This window comes from Vigna unguiculata, chromosome 3, assembly GCF_004118075.2.
Source record: "Vigna unguiculata cultivar IT97K-499-35 chromosome 3, ASM411807v1, whole genome shotgun sequence".
Lineage (NCBI taxonomy): Eukaryota > Viridiplantae > Streptophyta > Magnoliopsida > Fabales > Fabaceae > Vigna > Vigna unguiculata.
Genome location: NC_040281.1, coordinates 24,560,779 through 24,580,225, shown reverse-complemented (window position 1 = coordinate 24,580,225; position 19,447 = coordinate 24,560,779). Strand labels below are relative to the sequence as shown.

The 19,447-nt window shown below is 33.3% G+C and overlaps 1 protein-coding gene and 1 long non-coding RNA gene across 3 annotated transcripts; both read left to right on the top strand.

Moving 5' to 3' along the window:
- Nucleotides 1-887: 887 nt before the first annotated feature.
- LOC114177187 lies at nt 888-2,164 on the top strand. The gene is made up of 4 exons (XR_003603105.1): nt 888-1,080; nt 1,660-1,781; nt 1,942-1,967; nt 2,098-2,164. It is a non-coding gene; the product is annotated as an uncharacterized LOC114177187 (long non-coding RNA).
- A 5,557-nt stretch (nt 2,165-7,721) lies between these two features.
- On the top strand, nt 7,722-9,999 carry LOC114177186. 2 transcript variants are annotated; one of them, XM_028062443.1, is made up of 2 exons: nt 7,722-9,553; nt 9,671-9,999. In XM_028062443.1, the coding sequence occupies exon 1, from the start codon at nt 9,143-9,145 to the stop codon at nt 9,542-9,544; it is 402 nt and encodes a 133-aa protein (XP_027918244.1). In that variant the 5' UTR covers nt 7,722-9,142; the 3' UTR covers nt 9,545-9,553; nt 9,671-9,999. The 2 variants fall into 2 exon arrangements, with proteins under 2 accessions (XP_027918244.1, XP_027918243.1); XM_028062442.1 differs by having other exon boundaries at nt 8,883-9,553; nt 9,655-9,999.
- The last annotated feature ends 9,448 nt before the right edge of the window (nt 10,000-19,447 follow it).

Below are 19,447 nucleotides of genomic sequence, written 5' to 3'. Positions count from 1 at the left end.
TACCTTCTTCCTTGCGAAATGTGCAGAGCTTCGCACCACCATGGCAGCGCCACTACATCGTGAGCTCACATCCTAATATTGCATTTCGATTGTAGTTCATCCTCACACCAGTCCATTCAACCACCATGGAATCAACCAACTTGTAGTAGAACAAGATCGACAATAGACCTCAATTGTAGACGTGAACGTCGCGACACACCACCTTTACAACACGAGCAGATCGAAAATCGTCGTCGTAAGAACAAATGTGCCAACGCTTGCACCGCGAGAACGAACGTCAGAAAACGCGAATCTACAATAGGAATGTGCGATGGAGATGTTGTGGTGGTTCTGAATCGTGCAATAGAGGTTCGTTTTGGGACGAAGAGGAATAGTGTTACAATTCACGATTTGGAGACCTAAATAAGATATATGGCCTCTGTTCAATTAATAACCGAGGCCTAAAGTGGATATTGCCTCGGTCCTGTTCCACTCGAGGCCAAAAACTTTGTTGCCAATGACATTTTTGAAATTTTGAGGTACTCTGATGCCTTATAGGCTTCGGTCTCCTTGTGATCGAAGTAGAAAACTTTTTACTGCTTCGATTGTGAAGTGAACTGAGACAAAAAAAATTGAAATAATTACAAAAATGTCACTGCATTCTTATAGACTTCGATTTCGCGGTAACCGAAGTCTATAAGTCAATATAAAATCATAAAATTGCACTAGTGTAATTTTGATTATTCCATTAACATTTTTATTCATGTCATTGTATTTTTATACTTCCATAAATAAGTCAACTATATACAGAGTATAGCCACGTCAATCTTGAATAATAATATTGTAATACTTCTTCGATTCAAAATATTCTACGGATTCTATTCATCGAGTGGAATCCCATAGTTTTGTAGTTCTTCAAAAAGTTTTATTCCTAGTTATACCTACATTATATTTTGAAGTTCAACTAGAAGTTCAATTCGCAAATCGCAAATCAACCTCCATGGTCACATTGCATTGCACTGAAGTTGCACCGCATCGCTGAACCTCCGCTGCACCTGCGTTGCATCGTTAAACCCAATAACTACGGAGCCAAACTGAAAGGTTAGGTTTTCTTTTCCATTTCATTTTCATGAATTGTCTAGATTGGTTATTCTCTTTTTAAATTTGTTGAGTTAGGGATTGTATTGTACAGTTTTATTTCTCACTGAAAATACGTAATGAGTTTTTGATTTCGCATCAATATTATCCAGTTTTTTTGGAATTGTCTATTGTTGCGTTTTCCTGTGTTTTGGAGGTAAGATTGATACCAGTGGCTTCATTTTTGAGGGAGGGCTTGTGTCCTTCTTCTGATTATCACAGAATACCAGTGGTCTTTTTTGGAGCTTCCTCTTGTTCGTTTTGTTAAGTAGCTGGTTTTTTATGTGGTTCTTCTGAATTATTTCATTTGGAGAGAAGCTAGTGGACATGAGTTTCAAACTTTTTTTAATAGATTTGAGGAAATTCATGATGCATCTTTTTGCCCAGCATTCTAATGTAATTTTTCAGTTTCCTTCTTTTTTTGTTTTAATTTATATTTGTTTCAAGGTATTTTCGCTCTTTTGTCTGTTGCCAATTACAACTTTCTTCTACTTGTACAACCCTGTTTTTTAACAATTGGATGTTTTAATAATGGAAAAATAGATTATTGGAAAAGTAAACCATCCTCTGCGAATAACAGGACTAGGAGATTCAAAGGTTGATCTGGGATCACTGATACTCTGTAGATGTTTATTCATCGAGTGAGAAAAACATGTTATCCTAAAGTAAGCTTGTATACTCGATTTTTCTGGTTAAGTTTCTTGTTTTTTGGACATTATTTTGTTTCTTAACTTCATCTCTATATCTTTTAGTTTTCTTCATTAATTTAAATAATTTTACAACTTCAAAACTTAGATCCTTAGTGCAACGTGTCATTTGTTGCAGCTTCTGCAGTTCCAGATATATTCAAGGTACATATACTAAATATTTTCGTTATCAATTTGTTCTCTCTTTTCTAGGTTGGAAGACTTTAGGTCTACATTTGTGTTCTTTTTATATGAAAATTTCTGAAGTTTCCATTTTTGGCTGCTTTCCTGAAAGATCGTTACTGCTGCAAGATCCCTAGTTATTCAAAGCTATTGCCATTTCAGCGAGAAGGTGTTCGGTATGTAGTAACTTACTCAATTTTTTCTTTCTCACTATTTTCATTGTTAGTGACATACATGCTAGATGACTGAATAGTCTCAATAAAATACGTGCATAGAAATCAATTTTCTGTTGCTTCAGTGACTCAATATGACTGTAGCAGGTTCAGCGAAAAATGTCTATGTGACATAGAGAAGAAGTATAATTTGGTTTTAGAAATTATTCTTTTATAAAATTTTCTAGAACGGGTGGCAACTTGCATATGTTCTGCAAAGCCTGGCTTATCATGTGGGGGACTGTAATAACAATTAGTACTACAAACGATTTTAATCATTTAAAAACGATGTAATGAAAGAAAAGAAAAATGTGTGATTTGAAATGCTTAGACACCCGAAAGTTATAATTTTGATGGGGGGTTTGAGAGGCAAATTTCATAAGGAGATCTTTTAGAAGATCATAATGGGCATTTGAAATAGGAGACATAATCCACTTGCCTCTGCATTATCTTAAAAACCAGCATTTCCACATCTAATCCTTCAACAGACAACTAATTGACAAGAAAGAGCAGTTGTTAGAATTCATAATTTCATGATACTTAACCATGTTTGCTTGGTATTATTTGAACTAACTTGTTAATGGGAGATATTAAATTAATATACATGAAACTGTAGAAATAGTTGTAACCACTTGTGGAAGTTTATTGTTGTAGTGTAGTGTGGGTCCAGAGTATGTACTCTGACTTGGGAGGGAGGACCTTCTCCTGAGCGTCTTCTGTAACACTCCATGTAATTAAGTACGCGAAATTAAAGGAAGCGTTACAAGAAAGATAACATAAAAATGCAGTCTGAGAGTTTTAAACTCGACTCCATACAATCCATGACACACCACGATGCCCAAAAGGAAACTAGATGAAGAGTTAACCAAAGTACATAAATCTAAGGACGAATAATTTCGTGGGTCGTAGCCCTAGATAAACTCATACGGAAATATAAACTAGTCCACGCGGACTATGCAGCGAAATCTCCACCCCCTGTTGCCTACGGGTGTTCCTCGCATCTGCTCACACCAACGAGTTGATGATCATCGCAAAAGAGAGTACCACACAGCAGATCACACAACAAAGAAAGTAGGGTAAGCTAGAGCACAAAAGATTTCATCCATCAAATCAGATATAATTCCACAATACCATACATTCAAATCAACCAAGCATGTTATGACTGTTCAGGCAATACACTACGACACGACTCGACTCATCTGGATACATATAACCATGGTCGAATTCAGCAGACGCTTGCACTTGTGGTGGATACCTCTGCTCACCCTCGAGCTATGTGTTACAAGTGTTTCAATGAATCAATTTCCCTCACCACAAGGTTAGCCCTTAATAAATTTCAGGCCTCCTGCTACGCTCACCACAAGAGTCAGTCCGCTCTAAGTGAGACTAGCTGACTCCTTAGAGTGTCAGGATGCAATCTTTACCTTGAATCCTTACCTACTTATACAGATGGGGCACCACCATGGACACCCACTAGCAGGGGTCATGGAATTACGTCCCGACCACTGAAGCGCGACCCTGAAAGTCTCACCTAGAGACTCCAAGGAATTATGCACTGACACAGATCAACCATATTCACACAGCCAAAGAATATTCACCATGCATAGATATACATTAATCGTACCAACCTTTAAAGCCAACGCCTTTCATGTTCCAGGCCCAACCCATTTCAACTCATCTTAAACCATTCACGCATAAAGGATTTCTAACTTATCTCATTGTCATGCCTCTTTGATATCAACCATTTCATTAAAATATGATGCTAAACTCATATCAACCCATTATTCACAATTCATGACTTGCACCACTCATTTATACTCATTCATCTCACATGTTCAGCACAATACTTAAAACCAAGCAAGCATTTTCCATACAAAGCCAAGAAAATAATTTCATCTCGCACTGCCTCGCCCAGCACCTCGCTCAGGCTGAAGGGTCTCGCTCAGGCAAGACGTGCTCGCTCAGGCGAGCCCCCTTCGCCTAGGCGAGGGCTAGAAAAAGCATCAAGAGAACAACGCGGGATCTCGCTTAGGCGAGCCCGACTCGCCTGGGCGAGATTAACAACTCTCGCCCTGATTCACCTACAATAGATGTGTTTTCCAAATCCAACCAAACATACCAAGCACTCCACGCACCAAAACAATGATTTATCCATACATACAACAGGCAAGCTCAAGAACAAGCCACAAACAACATAACTCGAAACCCTAACTTCCCGTACCTGGAAAAAGGGTTATCAGAACCTTGACAGCACGACCGCGAGCACGCTCTAGGAACGAACTAATGAGCTAAAAACAGAAGGTACACGGAACAAAAGGGGCGGATTAATACGAAACCCTAACATTGAAATACAAAGGAAAGCAATGGAACTCATACGATCTAGAAAGGGGCACTTACGTGGAGTAGGAACTGGTTCTGAGCTAGTTCGAGAAGGCTTAGGGCAAAACCCTAGCAGAGCGTCCTGTGAGAGCACGGGAGGGGATGACGGCTGGTTTCTGTGGAATAAAGAGTGTGAGTGTGTTAAGGCAGGTTAGGGTTTGATTTTATCGTTTGGGCCAACCCTAGGCCCAATTACAAGGGACAGCCCTTTACTTTAGGGCAGAAATAGTAAAGCAAATTTTTAATGGGCCTTACATCTTCTCTTGTACTCATCCCTTAATTTTAAAAATGCAAATACATTATATTAATAGAAATTCTTGTAAAATAATTACTTTTATCATATTTCACAAAATATAATCACTTATTAACCAAAAAAGTTCATATTTTTTTGTTTACATTTCTTTTATTTTGTAGAGTTTATATTTCTAATTATGATTCATATTTATATCGCAAGTTTTTATTAAGGAATTGTGCCAACTAATACAACAAATTCTAGACATAAAGAAAATTATGTGATAATTGAAGAATATAATCGATCAGGTCAAACACGGATAATGTCTACCCATTACTTGCTCGTTTACTCATCGGATACTCGTAGATAGCTGCATACCCACAAATATTTAAAAAAGATATATATTTTAAAAAAATTTAAATAAAATTATAAAATAAATAAAATATAATATAAATTAAATTTTAATTTTAATTAAATACTCGCAAGTACGGTACTCGCATTCAATCTATTTATAAACGGGTATTAAAATACACGCTACTTATAGGTACTACCTATCCACCGCAGATGCGATTAAGTACAATATTAGTTAACTAAAATTTGCAAAAGTTGTCATGAAGTACTACAAGTGCATATTGATTATACTTTGATATACATTTAGTTATCTATAAATAACTTGTCAGTGTTATGTCTATTTATGCATAACTTCATCAAATATAGATAAAAAAATATATAATAAATGTAAATAATTGTGGTTGAAGAAAAATATATATGAATACATAAATGATGAATAAGTAAAAATAAAATATTAATAATTTAAAAAATCTATGATACTTTACGGAAGTTTTGAAACTATAAAAGTTCTAAAAATAATTATTTTACGAAGGTTTTGAAACTTATGATATTCCGAAGATTTCAAAAATCACATTAGTTAACCGGAGTTTTAAATCTACATAACTTAACAGATGTTTTAAAACCTCTATTAAATACAAGAGGATAACAAAACCTGGTTATTGATCGACATTTTTGGAAGTTTGTAAAAATCCCGACAAACATATTTCTCAGTAATGGTTTAGTGGAAAAATTCGAGACTCCGGGTAAATAACTTGGTGGAGGTTTTAATTATGAGTAATATAAAAACAAACTTCCTTTAAAACCATTTGTTTAGTGGTGTCTCACATTGTTATGAACATGGCGATGATAAAGTTTATGCTAATTGAGTTTATTGGAAAAACTGTAATTGTCTAAAAGCAATGAAATGATGAAAAATTCATGAGTATGTATATTGATGTGGATAGGTAATAAATTTTGGATATGAGTTAATATATGCAAGTAGTTTTGAAGTGTATATTTATAAGGGGTACAGTGTAATAAATTAGGCCACATAAATTATATACTAAAAAAACATGATATTTTTTTGAAAGAAGTATACAAGGTCTCATGATAAATATAATATTTTTGTATGGCTGAATTCAATGAATGAGTTGACCATGCTCAATATCACATCATCATGAATATGACGATGACAAAGTTTATGGTAATTGAGTTTATTGGAAAAAGCAATTGCCTAAATGCAATGAAATCATGCAAAATTCATGAGTATGTAGGTGGGGATATAGGTGACAAATTTTGGATGAGTTATTATATATGCAAGTAGTTTTGATGATTACACAAGAGAAGTGAGGTGGGTGATTGGGAGTAAATACTCAATATGCATGTGAGAGCGATGATTTTGAACTACATGTAAATTTTGACTTCTTCTATATATGGATTGTTCGTTGTTATTTTTTTTTTTTTTAATGTTATGGTACTACAGGTAAGGATAGCAAATAAACATGTTCCCCAAATATTATTCGAATTTATTTCCGTGAGTGTTCTTAATTTTTTGAATCAAATAATTTTTGAATTACATAATTGGTTATCTTTTTACTTGCTTTTAATATTTTTATTTATTATTTATTTTTGTTAAGAAGACTTGATTTTAAATTGTACTTATTCAATTGCATAAATCCTTAATTAATTAGGTAATTTAAAGAAATCTAATCTAACCTAAAAAGGAACTAAAGAAGAAAACAACCTAATTAATTACTCTATTTAAGTTGGAGAGGAAGGTTGTCCATTGTTCTATATTAACCTAAACAATTACAGTATCTACAGTATCGATTTCAAAAACAAAAACCACTAACATTATTGAAGAATACTAAATCACAGTCCTATTGGAAAAAAAAAAGACCTTCTCCATGCAGAAACCACTCACAAAGATGAAAAAGATTGCCGTCTCGGTCACCAATAGAAAGAAACGAGTTCGTCAGAGCCATTGCTAGAGAAGAGAGAATGAAAGCTCCAAAATCACAAAGAAAAAGTGAGCAAGAAAAAGTTACGTACAAAAATCATAAAGACATTTATGTGGAACATCCTAGGATTTGACATAAATTTCAAAATTTATGTCAAACTAGAGCCCAATCAGAAAAATTTTAAAATTTACGTTGAATCCTAGAACTTCCTACATAAAAAAGTTTTTAAATACAACACTAGAATTTTTTTACGTTAAATCCTTCATAGTTCGACGTTAAATCTGTGATGGAAATAACTTGTTTTCTAAATCTCTTTGGTTAACCATTGAAATTAAGTTGGCAAAAGAAGTCATAAAGATGAGTTAACTAGGGTTGAAGATTTTCTCGCCAACCTAATGAAGGCTATAAAGTATCGATTCTCTTTTAAAATGTTGAGATTCGAATGTCTCGAGAAAACTCGGGTAGATTCTCCTCTAAGAGTGACCTTAATTACGAAACCGTGATCACTTGTGCTAGGGTTTCAACAACTACCAACATCCGTTCACACGATAATAATCTTAGCCCAAAGATAAAAAATCCTCCTTAGAGATCAGCAAAATAAGGTGGATAAACTTGGGAAAGGAAGGTCGATGGGTTGAAGCTAAAGTACAAGTTTTTCACTTCACAACTTTGTTAAATAATCAAGTTCTAACTGCACTGTATATCATTGTTTACCGTTTTTGTCATGTAATGTTTGATGTCTGATTTATTTCAACCTCTACTATCATGTCATGTTCCCAAAAAAAACATAGTGTTAAAAAAACCAGTATGTCGTGGTATGACATGGTGCTGTATGACTCTTTCTTGTATATTTTACCAAACATGATCTGAGTTGGATACGTTCTGTATTGATTTTTAAATGAAGTTGCTATAGACTAAACTCATAAAGTAAGCAATAAGGAAAAAAGAGGCATATTTGGCAGGATTAAATAAAGCAATTAAAAGTTTACACGTCCCTTTAGCAGGATAATCCAAAGAGATTACTGTGTTACGTTTTGCGCAAGATTCATGCATGCCATGCCACAAAAAATAAATTAGAGGGTTTGTGATCTGACATAGTAAAATGAGCCTCGAGCATTGAGTGTGTGTATATATGATATTGGATTGGATTAGAATAATGAGGACTAAAGCTTCGTTGATTGGATGGTATTAGAATAGAATAATAAGGACTAAAAGCATCATTTATCGGATTACAAGAGACAAATTTTGCTAACACGATGGGAGACAAAAAGGGGGACAGGCTCTCAGGCCTAACTTTTCTCCCACCAACATGCCTATCTTCTGCTTTTCATTAATCTTCTGCTAAGAACAAACATCAATCTACGATGCAGGATGCGACCATTTGTCCTAAGCTCAATTGCCAACCAATATATAAAACCTAGTCCACACTTAGGTTGTTCATTTCATGTGAACAACACTTGGCAAAAACAAACACGTGAAGCTCAATACTTCAACTCAAAGATTCTTTGCCTACTGAATTATTAGTCTTGCATCTATATATTCTTTGTTTCCTTCTTGTGCTTACAACTAGCTTTTCCAATATTTGACAAAACAGACATGCTAAACAATCTGACTTAACCCACATGATCCTGGGAATTCATATCATCAAAATGTTAAACAATTTCCTTTCTCTATTAGATAGATAAAGGAACACATTTTTTTAAAGATTTTTTCTGCAATTGGTCAATAGTATATATCATTTGGAGAAAGTGTACACTCATATTCACGGTGCCGAATTGCTCAGGCAACAGTTAAACACTTAAAAGTGAAGAAGACCCGCATTCCTAGCATAAAAAGACAAATCTAAATAACATGTTATGTCCACTAAACACACACACATAATAGAATCCCCATCATTATAAAAGGGCAAGCACCTGCATTAGGAAATTAACCCTTCAGACTGAACCAACACAGAAGATATAATAATATATATAAGTTTTTCCCACATTTGTCCCTGCTCTATAATCTCAAAGTTCTGTAGTAGTTAGTGCATGAGCTTCAATCATGGACCCCAGAATCTCCTTCTCCTATGATTTTGTGGTTTCCCAGCAGGCAATGAAGCATGAAAATATATACACGGAAGATCCTGTCTCTTCGGATTTTGAATTCTCTGTGAAGAACAATTCTATGATATCAGCAGATGAAGCTTTTTTCCAGGGCGTGCTGTTGCCTCTGAAGAGCAGTGACTGCTCCAGGAAGGTGACTTTGAGGGATGAGTTGCTTGCAAACGATGAGTATGAAGAGGAGTTACCAAGATTACCAAAGAGTTCAAGTCGGTGGAAGGAGCGGTTAGGCCTGAGGAGGGTTTCATCTAAGAAAGATAAGAACAAGAATGATGGGTTTCCGCAGAGAGTTGGTACTGAAAAAGGGTTTACTTCTGGACAAGGAGACAAGACTGTTACCTAAGACAAAACGGTAAGATAATGTTCATTTTTTAGCACTTAACCTTTGCTACTAAATATCCTTGTTTGCATTTATACAGTTTGAATCTTATAGTGAGTAAAATCCCATGACAGGAAATGTTTTATGAAGGTGGTGTAAGTTGTAGGAGCACATAGAAGAAGCATTCATTTGTGAAAGGAGGGGATGGCATTGCTAGAATTTTGGTCTGACTTCCTTCTCAACCCTTTAGTTAAATTTAACCTAAGTTATGTTCCCCACCTATGTAGTAGAAAGACAGTAGTACCTCCAGCATTTTAATCTTTGTACAAAAAATTGCAGTTGAAGAACTTCCATGTGTCAATTAATGAGTATTTTTCTTTGTGTAGTAAATCCAGTAGAAGTGGCTTTTGTTTGATAGATAGTAACTTGCTAGTTGTTATTAGTGCCAGTACGTAATCAAGCATCTTCTTCTCCTTCTACTTTCAAGCAAGTTCTCTATATTTATATTTAAGTTTACAAGCTTTAGTTTGAATAAAACTTAAAGTTGCAAACTGAGTTGACTATAACTCAGTTCTATTACTTTTACCAAACTCAAATTTTATATACAATTTTAATGCGCGATATTAAATAACCTTAGTGTTTTTTAAATAGTTTCGGGTGCAAAAATGTGACATCTCATTTAATAAAAAAATTTATAAATAAAATATCACATATTATAATAAAATAGAGTATGCAAAGAATTAACCATTATAGTTATTTAAGATATACTGGAACAGAAATATCATGGACATATAACAATGTCATAAATATGTCTAAAAGAAAACGTAAAACAGTTTAACAAAATATTGCTCAACATAACAATGAAATACATAACATCAGTTTTCGAAAATATGCTCGAAAGAGCAGTAGCTAATACGTTTAAACTAAACAACAACATCTCCATTGTCTTGAAGATCACAAGAGATCTCCACATTTGTTCACACCAACATGGTGATCATTGCGAAAAGGAAAACACCAGAAGAAAACATAGCACAAACAGGAAAAAGGTAAGCTAGAGAAAAATAATTTTAACAGATAAATAAGTAAGCAAGTTATTAAACACAAGCAACATGTCATAGCAAACCATGACAAACCCTCCAACTCAATTATCTGGATACATGTAATGAAATTGGATTCACTGTTACTTGCGCTTGTGGTGGCCTCTACTACTCTAGAGAGTCATTGTCAATGAGTTTCATCCTACCACACACAAGGTTAGTTCATGATCATCTAAGGTCATTATCCTGTCAGAGACTAGAACCTCATACTATTTTCACCATACAAATCAGTATACTATGTGTGTGTGAGTTTGACTGATTCATTAGATTGTCAAGATGCAACCTTACTTGAATCCTTAAGTCACTACACAAACTACTTTATCATCAAAAGGGATTTCTCCATGAAATTCTCACACATAGTCCACAGGTTATCTCGAAACATTATAATCTCATGCCAATCATATGAAATACAATCCCAAAACACCACATCATACATGCATAACATCATATGTCATACTCTTTGAGAAGTAAAACAGCCAATCATAGACAAAATCAAGTCATGAAACACTTCCCTGCACCAGTCTCGCTCAAGCTAGTAGCCTTCGCTGAACTAAGAAAAGTTTTCTCGCTTAAGCTAGGCATTCTCGCTTGGGCAAGAGCTCAAACAATGGGTACTAAGATTTTGCGAGTTCTAGCTTAAGCTAGATTGTCTCGCTTGGACGAGAATTCTCGCTTGAGCGACAACTCGTGCAAAAGCAAATGGGGGTTTGTAAGACCTGGAAAAATTAAATAATTAAATAAATAATTATTTAATATAGTCCTCTTCTCGTTTATCATTTTCTTTTACTACATTAGAGAGAACCTATCCTAGCAGCCGTTTGGGAAGCTAGAGAGGTAAGGGCTGAATAGTGACCTGACATGAAACCACAAGTTAATGTCCTTAATGATCATTTTCGTTTTTGGCAATCAATGGACTTAATTCTTAGGTTAAGAATTGGTTAGAGAGAGAAAGTGTATGGTTGGTGAGTGCCAATTCGTGGGGATGTTGGTCTCTTGGAGAAAGCGTACCAAAAGTCAATTGTAGTATAATGCTTTAAAGTAGGAGTGTTGAACCCACGAGGAACGAAGTCAGTTGAAATAAATAATTATCTCGATCAGCATATATATACAGAAATTTTTATTTGATTTGACATTAACTATTGCATAAAATGAATACAGTAAAAGCAGAAAATTAGATAAAAGATCGATAAGAAAAACTGGGATTGAATTTCATTTATTTCCCTTGTCTATAATCTGGATGAATATAATATATAACATCTGAAAATACCAATAATGATGCACACTCAAAAATCATTTATACCGATCCCTCGCGTATAAAATTCATAAGATTAGTTCCCTGAATATTGATTCCTCACATATTCAACAAACTATCCAGCATTACGGTCGAGTGTTAAAAGCAATTGATATATTGAGATCTATTCCTAGCATCACAGTATATCAAGTATCATCGTTCAAATCAGATTTTCAAAAATACTTTCCAGTCAGATCTAAAAATCAAAATCAAAATATCTATTGATGAGATAGAATTAAGCATTAAGAGTAAAACAGTAATACCAATATTGAGTAAAACATAATGCTATATATAAATATCACCATATTACATCCAAGTTCGAGTAGATTACATTCAATCCCAAAGGAGAAGATTAGCCACTCATGGCAGCCATCAAAACCTATGAATTAAAGAAGAAGAAGAAGAAAATATGACTGTGTTTTGCTCCTGGTCGCAGCTCTGCAGCAAGTCTGTATTCTTCTCCCAAAATCTCCAGCTAAACTGCAGTTCTGAACCTCCACAATATATATACAACACGAACTCTCGCTTGGGCTACTGAATCTCGCTTGGGCGAGATAGAGTACTTCAGCATGAAGGAAGGGTCTCGCTTGGGCCACTCATTCTCGCTTAGTCAAGATAGAGTTCTTCAGGTTGAAGAAAGGTCTCGCTTGGGCGACCATGTTCTTGCTTAGGCGAGAATTGCAAAACTGCTCATGGCTTCTTCACGAAATCTCGCTTAAGCGAGCTCAATCTCGCTTGAGCGAGAAAGGCGGCAAGTGTCTCGCTTAGGCGAGAAGACCTTAGCTTGGGCGAGTCTGTCGTAGCTTGAGTGAAACACCTTAGCTCTGAGCGACCTGTTGCAGACTTTTCTCCTTTTCTTCTCTATTTCTTGCTTTCTCCTTCATTCTTCTTGAGTTCTCTTTAATCTTTCCTGAAAAACACACAAAATAGGATCAAATGATTTCTATAAATCAAAACTTGGAAGCATGTGATTGAAACTCATTTGTCTTAAATTTAGGGAGAATCAATATGAAATGAACACAAATTAAAAGCATAAGTGCCAGACTTTGCTATGAATCTTTACTGAATTTTGGCACTTATCAAGGGACTGCTAAGGAGGGTTTTCAGAGCACAAAAATGTGATCAAAGGAGACTTCTACAAAGGATAGGAGGGGTCTTGAAGTCAGAGCAACTTTTGGTTCCAGATGGAATCCTTAGAGTGCTTTGGAGCGAGATTTCTAGGTAAAGGGAGTTGCACCTTTATGTTAATTCGTGTTTAATGAAATGTTGATGTAACTTGTATATTTTCTCTACGTTAGTGACATATCGTTATTTGAATTAACATTAGTATTAGTAGTAGTAATATTATTCATAACAGTAGGACTGATAATAATAATAATATTATTATTATTATTATTATTATTATTATTAGTAATATTAATATATATATATATATATATATATATATATACTTTGAGAATATTTGTATGTATTCTATATGACGTGAAATTAGAGTGTTGAAATTATCTTTAAATGAATCTCGATTAAAGTATTTTCTTAATAATAATCAAGAAGGAAATGAAATGTCTTAAATAAATTATGTTATATCTTTATTTTAGTTTTTCAGGTGTTAGATAAATAAAATAGATTTATTTTAGTATTAGGTAACAATATATTTAAATTTTTATATTTGACTAATCTTATATTCATTTTGAATATAGAAATTTTAATTTCCAACATTTTGAAGATTATATGTATTGAAGTGGTCGTCTCAGCACTACATAAGGTGAAATTTACAGGAGTGGTGGTATAAATGAGACACCGGATGATTGAAGCGGAACAATAGCCAAGTTCAGGCTTTAGAAGAGCAGGCGAGAAAACTACGAATGAATATCATTCAATCAATCAGATGATAAGAGTTTCTCTCACAGATCTAAGATACAAAAGAGTAAATAATCAGTAACTAACAAATTGCCCTTGTAAGAGAAACCTATACACAAATACACTATAACAGTATGACTAAGAATAAAATTTTAAAAGTTTTTTTATTAAAAGATATTAATAAGATTAAAACACGAAATATATTCTAATTTCAGTTTATTTTTATTTTATAAATTATTAACTATAGAATATTTATTAAAAAAGAAAAACCTGCCCTCCCTTTGTTAACCCTTAAACCTCAACTTTCAAACATTTCAAACATGAGTTTAGTGTTTTTTCGTAAAAAAAATCCTGTGCATATCAGGGAAAGATGTAGAGTTTTTTATTGGTGTTTTCTTTTACATATATATATATAGATATAACATGAAAAGTAGTTTGATACTTAATTTATTTTTGTATATGGATTAAAACCATCTATGTGCTTTAATTATAATATTTTTTCGTTGATAAAAAGTAAACAAAAATGTTTTTAAAAATTATATTAAATTTTTACATTTAAGTAAAGATATAATATTGTAATGTATTCTTTAGCTAATTCAAATTTGATTTTAAAAATAATTTGTTTAAATTCAATCATTCCTTTTCAGTTTTCAGCTTCACTATCTCTCAGAACATTTAACTTAAAGAGGTTGAAAAATATTCACAGAAGTTACTAAAACAAACAAATCAAGAAGGATCAAACGCAATATCAACAATCTACTAAGTTTATAATTAGTCACGGATAGAGAAAGGTTAAGATAGTCACACTGGTAGAGTACACCATTGAGACCCCACCCATAGCCCTTCAGTAACTTGACACGAAATGTATTCTTTTAGCAAGATACTTTATTTGACACGGAAGTATATTTAATAATTAGCAAAGTAAATTTCCTTTCCAGCTAATAGGGGTGCAAAAAGAAAATAATATTCATTCCAGTGTTGCACACAACAGTTGTAACTTAATCAATCATAATCTTAAGTATTAAATTCCACACATAACTCTCTTTTTTACCATGGGAACACAATAGTGATCTTCAACTACCCATACTTATGAACTGCCCATGCCCATACTTATCAACTGCCCATACTTTTAGCATCTTCTCACAAATTGGTCATATTGTCAACTGCCATATTCAGTTATACAAGAGTGACCTCTACAAAAAGTTCACAATTCCTATATTCACCTTTTTTAATTAGTATTCAGTCCATTATCAACTATCATATGGAGAGAAGAAGAGTTACCTTTTTTCCTTTGTCCATTCAAAGAGTTTTAGATTTCAAATTCATCTTCTCAAATTCATCTTCTCTACCATTGTGAATTACAAAAATCAAAGAAAATTTGGGTAAGCATTTTTTTCTCTATTTGTTCACAACAACAATTTCAAATTTTAGTTGTCAATCAACACTGAATTATAAATTTATAATGCAAATATAACAATTTCAGACATTTTCAACACTCTATGGACGCCAGAAATAACATCAAGAGGCAATTATCTGCAAAGGCGAGGTTGAAAAGAAAGAATATTCTAATTGAACAGAAAAATACAATTAAGAATGCGACAAAGTGTTCCAAACAACAAAAAATGAAATCAATACCATTGTTAGAAACTACTTTGAATTTTCTCAATCAACAATCAGACGGAATAATTAATTTGGACAGATCTCCTACAGAAAATGCATCTCAAGAAACAAAAACATAAAACACTACAACATTTATTGGAGAAAGTCAGTCAAATGCTTTTAATGGATTAGATGAAGTTCATAAATTTCAAAATTATCTTACTCCAATTGTCAGTGCTCAATCCCAAGGTACCTTACTCATATACATTAATTGTCATATGCATTATTGTTTCTATGATTACATTTATTATATATGTATAATTCTATCTCATGGTGATGTTTTCACATATGAATAGATGAGACATTTGACAATAATTTTGGTGATGATGATGAAGAAATACTTTCAAGAGAACAAATACATAGCATAACAAATTCAAGTAAAAAATAAATCATTGGTTCATTACTTTGAAGTTAAGATATTCAATCTTTTAATATAATTATCTAAAACAAATTTCAAATCCTTTGAAGGTTATTCAGATATAGGCAATCCTATTTTCCAATGTCATCATTGCAAGGCCTATATGTGGTACTAGGAAAGAATAATGAAACAAAGAAATGTTGATAATCCAAAGTTTCAAGTATGTTGTGGTAATGGCAAAGTTCAACTCCCATTCTTTAAAAGAACCTCCATCTCTACTTCAACATCTTCTTTTTAGTAGTAACTTTGGAATAGCAAGAATTACCAGCAAAACATCTGAGCATACAACATGATGTTTGCATTCACTTCCCTTGGGGCAAAGCTTGATAACTCATTCAACAATGGAAAAGGACCTCCAAATTTGAGAATACAAGGACAATCATGTCACAAAATAGGAAGCTTATTACGATTGCCAGGACAACTACCTAAGTTTGCTCAACTATACATAAATGACACTAAGAATGAAATACATAACAGAATGAAATTTTTAAGGTAAAATGCTCTTTTTAGTTCTATACTTCTTCTAACCATTTCTCACTTTGTACATTATATGGTTAACACATAATGGTAAACAAAATAAAAGCATTAACTTTCTTCATAGTATGGTTGTTAACTATTTTTTTATTTATGAATTCATATGTGTAATGGCAGGAATGAAAACAAGGTTGATGTTGAAATTGTAAGAAAGTTAAGAGATATGTTGGATGTTCATAATGTACATACAAAATCATTTCGGATGGCCAGATATAGATATAAAGATCAACCATATCAAGATTTGAAACTAAGATTGATATCTAACAGGGCTAAAGATGGTCGTATATATAATATACCAAAGGTTTCGGAAGTAGTTGCACTGATAGTAGGTGATGTTGATACAACATCTCCTAGGGATATAATACTAGAAAATAGAAGTGGCAAGCTTCAAAGAATAAACGAATTGCACCCAAGTTACTTAGGATATCAATATCCCTTATTGTTTTCCTATGGAGGAGATGGCTATAGAGAAGATGTTGCACATCGTGACCGCACACATAAAAAAGGAAATTGACTCACTATAAGAGAATGGTTTTGTTTTCGAATTCAAACTAGACAATTAGAGGCAAACACTGTGTTAAGATCTAAAAGGTTATTCCAACAATTTGTGGTAGATGGATATATAATGGTAGAATCTAAGAGACTATCATTTGTCAGAAACAATCAATCTAAGTTGAGGGTCGATAAATATATTAATCTTTCACAACCAATAACCAGTTCACATAATGAAGGAGCGGACAAAGGAAAAAGGGTTGTGCTTCCATCAACTTTTGTTGGTAGTAGAAGATTTATGGACCAACTGTATTTCAATGGAATGGCAATTTGTAGCCATGTTGGTTTTCCATATTTATTTCTAGCTTTTACTTGCAATCCAAATTAGCCAGAAATAACAAGATTATTGGAGGAATTGACTTTGACACCATCAGACCGTCTAGATATAATATCTAGAATTTTCAAAATTAAGTTTGATAAATTTCTGGAAGATTTGACTAAAAAACACGTGATGGGTAGAGTTATAGCATGTAAGTTTCAATGTTATATGTTATTCAAAGTAATTTTTGTAATGCATAATGTTTCTAACTAGAGCGTGTAATTTTCTTTGCAGACATGTATACCATTGAGTTCCAAAAACGTGGATTACCATATGCTCATCTACTCATTTGTTTTTGCATCCATCTAGCAAATATCCAAATGCAGAGGACATAGATAAAGTGATATCAGCTGAAATATCATGTTCCATGCAAAATCCCCAGTTGTATAATTGTGTGAAAGATCATATGCTTCACAAACCTTGTGGTATGTCTAATAAATCATCACCTTGCATGAAAAACGGAACAAGTTCTCAATTTTTTCCAAAAAAATTTCAAGAAATGACCATCATAAATCAAGATGGTTTTGTTCATTATAGAAAAAGAGACAATGGTTGTAACATTGTTAAGAATGATATCACATTAGACAATCGTTTTGTCGTTCCTTATAATCTCATGTTGTTACTAAAGTACCAAGCACACATTAATGTTGAATGGTGTAATCAAAGTACTTCAATCAACTACTTATTCAAATATATCAACAAAGGATATGACAGGATAACAGTTGTTATTGTTCCTAATAACACTCAAGCCAACTCATTATCTCAACCATTAGATGAGATCAAACAATATTTAGATTGTAGATACTTCTCTCCATGTGAAGCATGTTGGCGAATATTTTCTTTTCCTATTCATGGAAGAAATCCAACAGTGAAAAGACTTTTTTTCCATCTTGAAGGTGAACACGGTGTATATTTTAAAGATGAAGATGACATTGATGACATAATTTTTAAACCAAGTGTTTCACAATCAATGTTTACAGCTTGGATGGAGTGCAACAAAACATTCCAAGACGCAAGAAATTTAGCATATACACAATTTGCTTCCAAGTTTGTTTATGTCAAGAAGAATAGATGTTGGAAACCTAGACAAAGAGGAAATATAATAGGAAGACTTATTTGGGTACCACCAAGTACTGGGAAGCTTTTTTATTTACGGAGAAAGCTAACAGTCGTAAAGGGACCTTCGTCCTATGATGACATCAAAACTGTTGATAACATAGCATATCCCACATTTAGAGAAGCTTGCTTTGCATTAGGATTCTTAGCCGATGATAGAGAATATATTGAAGCTATTAAAGAAGCAAAGGACTGGGGTTCAGGACATTATCTTAGAAAGTTGTTTGTAACTATATTATTGTCTAATTGTGTCAATAATCCACAACTATTCTGGCAAAAGACTTGGGAATGGCTTTTCAGATGACATTCAATATAATCAAAGAAAAATAGCCAGATTGCCAAGTACAAAAAATCTTACACTCTAGAGTTAAACATTTTTATATATTCTATATACTAACCTATAACTTTTTTCTTTTATGTAGAATTGCATCTAACAGTTGACTAGCTACAAAATTTAATGTTGTTGGAGATAGAAAACCTTCTCCAAATAAACAGAAAGAGCTTGAAGGACTTGATTATAAGTCATTTAGGAAATAGATTAATTTATGTTGAACTTGATTATAACATTGAGGATTAAAAACATCAATTTCAATCAAACTTCAACTTGCTTACTGGTAATAATATTACATTGTAAATATCCTATATTACCTACTAAATTACTTTATTATAGTAATATAAACTAATATTAATTTACTTTTCACAAACTATATAGATGAGCAACGACAAATTTTTAAGAAGGTAATGCATGCAATGACAAGTAAAGAAAAGAGCTATGTTCTTCCTATATGGCTATAGTGGGACAGAAAAAACATTCATGTGGAAAACATTGGCTTAAGCTTTATGTAGTCAACGAAATATTGTCTTAAATCGTATCAAGTGGAATTGCATCTCTATTGTTACCTAGAGGAAGAATGACGCATTCAAAATTTAAAATTCCAGTACCAACACTAGATAACTCAGTTTGTAATATCCAACAAGGAAGTGAGGTTTCTGAATTATTATAGTATGTTGAGTTAATTATATGGGATGAAGCACCAATGACACATAAATTCTGTTTCGAAGCACTAGACAGAACATTGAA